The sequence below is a fragment of the Phytophthora ramorum genome, assembly GCF_020800215.1.
Source record: "Phytophthora ramorum isolate Pr-102 chromosome Unknown Phyram_PR-102_s0027, whole genome shotgun sequence".
Lineage (NCBI taxonomy): Eukaryota > Oomycota > Peronosporomycetes > Peronosporales > Peronosporaceae > Phytophthora > Phytophthora ramorum.
In genome coordinates, this window is record NW_027150673.1 from 115,620 (window position 1) to 119,376 (window position 3,757).

At 50.8% G+C, this 3,757-nt stretch overlaps 2 protein-coding genes across 2 annotated transcripts; both read left to right on the forward strand.

Annotated features, from left to right (window-relative positions):
• Positions 1 to 1,011: 1,011 nt before the first annotated feature.
• On the forward strand, positions 1,012 to 2,688 carry KRP23_15265 (uncharacterized protein; the record flags this gene model as incomplete). The annotated part of the gene is made up of 2 exons (XM_067886186.1): positions 1,012 to 1,623; positions 1,810 to 2,688. 2 exons carry the CDS (start codon positions 1,012 to 1,014, stop codon positions 2,686 to 2,688), a joined length of 1,491 nt encoding a protein of 496 aa, XP_067736673.1.
• Positions 2,689 to 2,733: 45 nt separating this feature from the next.
• KRP23_15266 (uncharacterized protein) lies at positions 2,734 to 3,108 on the forward strand (the record flags this gene model as incomplete). The annotated part of the gene is made up of 1 exon (XM_067886187.1): positions 2,734 to 3,108. One exon carries the CDS (start codon positions 2,734 to 2,736, stop codon positions 3,106 to 3,108), a length of 375 nt encoding a protein of 124 aa, XP_067736674.1.
• Positions 3,109 to 3,757: the final 649 nt, after the last annotated feature.

Consider the following 3,757-nt stretch of genomic DNA (forward strand, 5'->3'; position numbering starts at 1 on the left):
CTCCTTCCTTTGCGTTACTTGCCGCTTCCTGTAGCGGGGGCTCTGGGGGTTTGAGAAATCGAGAGATCTTCGGGCCAAGTAATAACTCCGTCGGATCTGGGATCTGCACTTGATAATAGATCACTAGAGTAGGTAAGATCTGGCCAATATATTATCCAGACTTACGCAACCACTAGATCAGCTACTCCTTGACTTGCCAACACCTTGTAGGGCCAATGTAGTTCCCGTTTCTTGGCGGAGGCGAAGCACTCTTGTAGTTCAGGGCAAATTCGATTCTGATTTATGGTTAAGTCCTATCACATCCTTGATCCTATCCTGCATCCACTCATCCACGGTGCACGACCGACTATGTGTCTTTTCTACCATCTCCCCATCCTCTCCGTCGTCCTCTGTACGGGGTACCTTGATGTAATCACCTGATTGCGACACCTCACCATCCCATGCTCCACTATTAGGCGGGATCCGAGATCAAGATCCGGGATCCGCCTCAGCCTTAGTACCGGGCCAGATCGTGATCTGGATGGAACCTGAGATCAAGATCCGGGATCCGCTTCTGCCTTGGTGTCGAAACAGATCGTGATCCGGGCGAACTTTACTGTGGGGCCAGATCCTGATCTGGCCAGCTTCGGTCCCCAAGGCTTCCTCCTATCGGCGATGCTTGATCTGGGTGCGCCGTCACTTCCTCAATCTGCACATCACCCTCTTTGACTTGGCATCGCTTTCCTTAACGATTCTTCCACGACCCGCGGTGTACCTCGAGTACACTTAAATCTTGATCCCGACCTTGGTACAGCTGTGCACCTGGGTACTTCGCCGGATCTAGCACCTATGGCGGGGCCCATCACTCGCCTCGTCCTTTCTGGTCCTTTTCTTGGCGGCATCGCCATCTTAGTCCGGATCTGTCCAACTGTCATTGTCTCGGGACTGTGACTTCTGCATTTCATTTCCGATCGCACTTTCCGGAAGGCACTTCACCACACTGAGATGCGGTTCGAAGCCTCAATCCGATCCATGTCCGAAGAGCACCAGCTGGAACTGAACAAGCGTGATGACAAGATCACTGAGCTCCAAGATCAACTGAACACATCTGAGGCTCGGTGTGAAATTCTGCGTCGAGACATGATGGAGAAGAAGTTGAGCTCGTGGTCTTTCACCGATTTCTTGAACCAAGATCCAAACGTCTCAATCACATCCAATTGGCAACGACGTCAGGGTCTCTTTGAGCACTTCGTCAAACGGACCAAGCCTCCTTCATCGTGGATCTCAAACATCAACGTCCTCGCTGTCGACGATCCCAGGTGCGTCCCTGGGGACTACGTGGTGGAGCGCAAGAAAGCTGGAGATGATGACGATGAAGACTATCAGCTGAAAACTCCGCCCAAGACCTTAGATTTGTCTCACTCTGGTCTCAAGTCCAAGGGTTCCAAAAATTCAATTCAGACTCCTGAATCTCGACGACCGAAGAAGACTCGCAAGTCTGCAGCGAAAGAATCTTGGATCAGTTTCAAGGACTCATTCCCGTTACGTCCCAGTTCTCGCTTGCCGTGTTTGGAGTATACTCGTTCTGGAAGTGAGGAATTGGAGTGGACGGAGGAAGTTGCACGCGGGAATCTCCCGGGAGGTGTAGTTTGGAACGGGCTTAGATTGGATGTTCGCTACACTATGCTCACCGGGTGTTCTTACGAGACCTCAGTTGAGTTTGTGAGCAGGAACAAAGTAGTTCACCCCGTCTTCCATCAGGAGCCTCTCGTAACCATGCTTGTGAGCATGATTTATTTCGAAAAACTGGACTCAACTCCTTGGACGCAGTATGTCCCTGAGATGTACTTCTTTCGCGCCGAAACTCGATTGGAGCACATGTTTGCACGAAACCTTCAGCCTGAGCCTTGGCATCCTCTCGTCGAAGTGGTGTGTGACCAATTAATTCCTGAAAATTCGGACCAGAGTAGCAGCGACGGCGACTCTCCGTTCGACCCTGAGACTGTTGACAAGGAGGAAGAGGTTGACGACGCTGAAGGCGAAGCTGAAGTGGAGTACCTCAAGACCGACGTTCTCGAGGAGAAACCCAAATCTCTAACCGTCTTGTCCAGTTCTGATTCAGAAGATTCAGCGCCTCGCTCGACCCCTCAGCGTTCTTCGCAGAATAAGCGCTCCAAGGACTCCAATTCTCACTCGGGATCTGCGCGCAAGAAAGCGCTTTTGAACTCCAAGACCAATTATCTTTTCAGTAGTCGAGATTCAACTCCTCTGGCTGATATCCCATTTCAAGATCTGAGCCTGGAGCAGCTTCGCAAGATCGAGATTGTTGATCCAAACATCACGTCGTTGTTCAGGTACTTCGGGATCAAGATATACTTCTTCGGTAAGAAGAGCGAGGCCCAGCTTCAAGGTTTCCCCAACTACGCTCCACAGAAGACTGAGATTCGGTACGCTCAAGAACGCTGGAACTACGACTTGTACGACAGCCTCTTGCCGAAAAGGAAGAACGGATCCTGGATCAAGAAACAGCTCCCGTGGAGACACATGTTTGCTGAACGCACCAAGGTCTTCTACTATCACCAAGCCTCCAAGCTGGGCCCTGCAATCATGGCCGGCCTGAAGAAATTCGTGTCCTTCATGGAAGACCACAGTCAGATTGGGTGGGAGTTGCTTCACTGGATCACCATTGACCCGGACCAAGATGAATAGTCTCAAGTCTTGTATGACGGACGTCGCTCAAGAACAGATTCGCTGATGCGGAAACATCGCACTGAGGTCCAGCGTCTGATGAAGATTCAAGGCTTCCCCGAGACTCTGCTTCAGGAACCTGGAATCTGGCCCGTGCCGTTTCGTGTCTGTCACTGGATCTGGGAAGACCCTCGCTCCGTCGATAAAACCGGCAAACGTAAGCCTCCCCGCCAGCAGTTGATGGAGGTGGACGAACGGGAGCCTGAGCGCACACTTTGGGCTTCAGCGGCGAATGAGATTCAGCGAACCAAGCATATCCCCGCGAAAATACGTGCTCGAACTATCCCGCTTCCGCGTCGTGCGTTCAACTGGATCGTACCAGGACATCCTGACAACGAGATCGTGGATGATGACGAAGAGACGGAAACTACGGAAATCTGAAGTCTGAGCCCCGATTCAAGTCGGCAAATCCTGGACGCTGCTTCCGCTCTACTTACTTTGAATGTAGTAGTGTCGTACTCTTAACGTCCAGGGATACATTTTTCTCGTTTCAGAACTTGTCACTCCAACCTGCTTTTCAGCATTGTCAATTCTGGAATCCATTTCTTTTAAGTCACACTCTCTTCAAAAGTCGCGTCTGAGTCACACCTGCCCCAGAGTCATCCGTTCTTCAATTCCGGTTTCAGGTTTCTCTCACTTTCACGTTCAGCATGTTCATCACTTCAGGGTACATATATGAAAATCCGTTTCAGGTTCAATCGTTTCACAAAGTCAGCGGTCTACATCCAGGCACAAGTGCTCGGGGCACTTTATGCTCTGGGATGATCATCTCCTGCCTGCATGGTCCTGAAGCGAGCTCTCGCTCTAGCTCCTTGATTGAATTCATACAGGAGAGCACCACAACTCAGTTGTGAAACTGGTAGCCATTCTGGCCCTTCATAGCCCTTCTATTTCACGAGATATTCTCGTGCGCGTCGTGCAGTTCGAGTGCGTTTATTCCAACGCAGATCCAGAATTTTCTCAACTTCAAACTCGTCGTTCATATTGTCTGGCTCCCAGCTGTCCTCGGATAACAGAGCGGTGTCAAAAT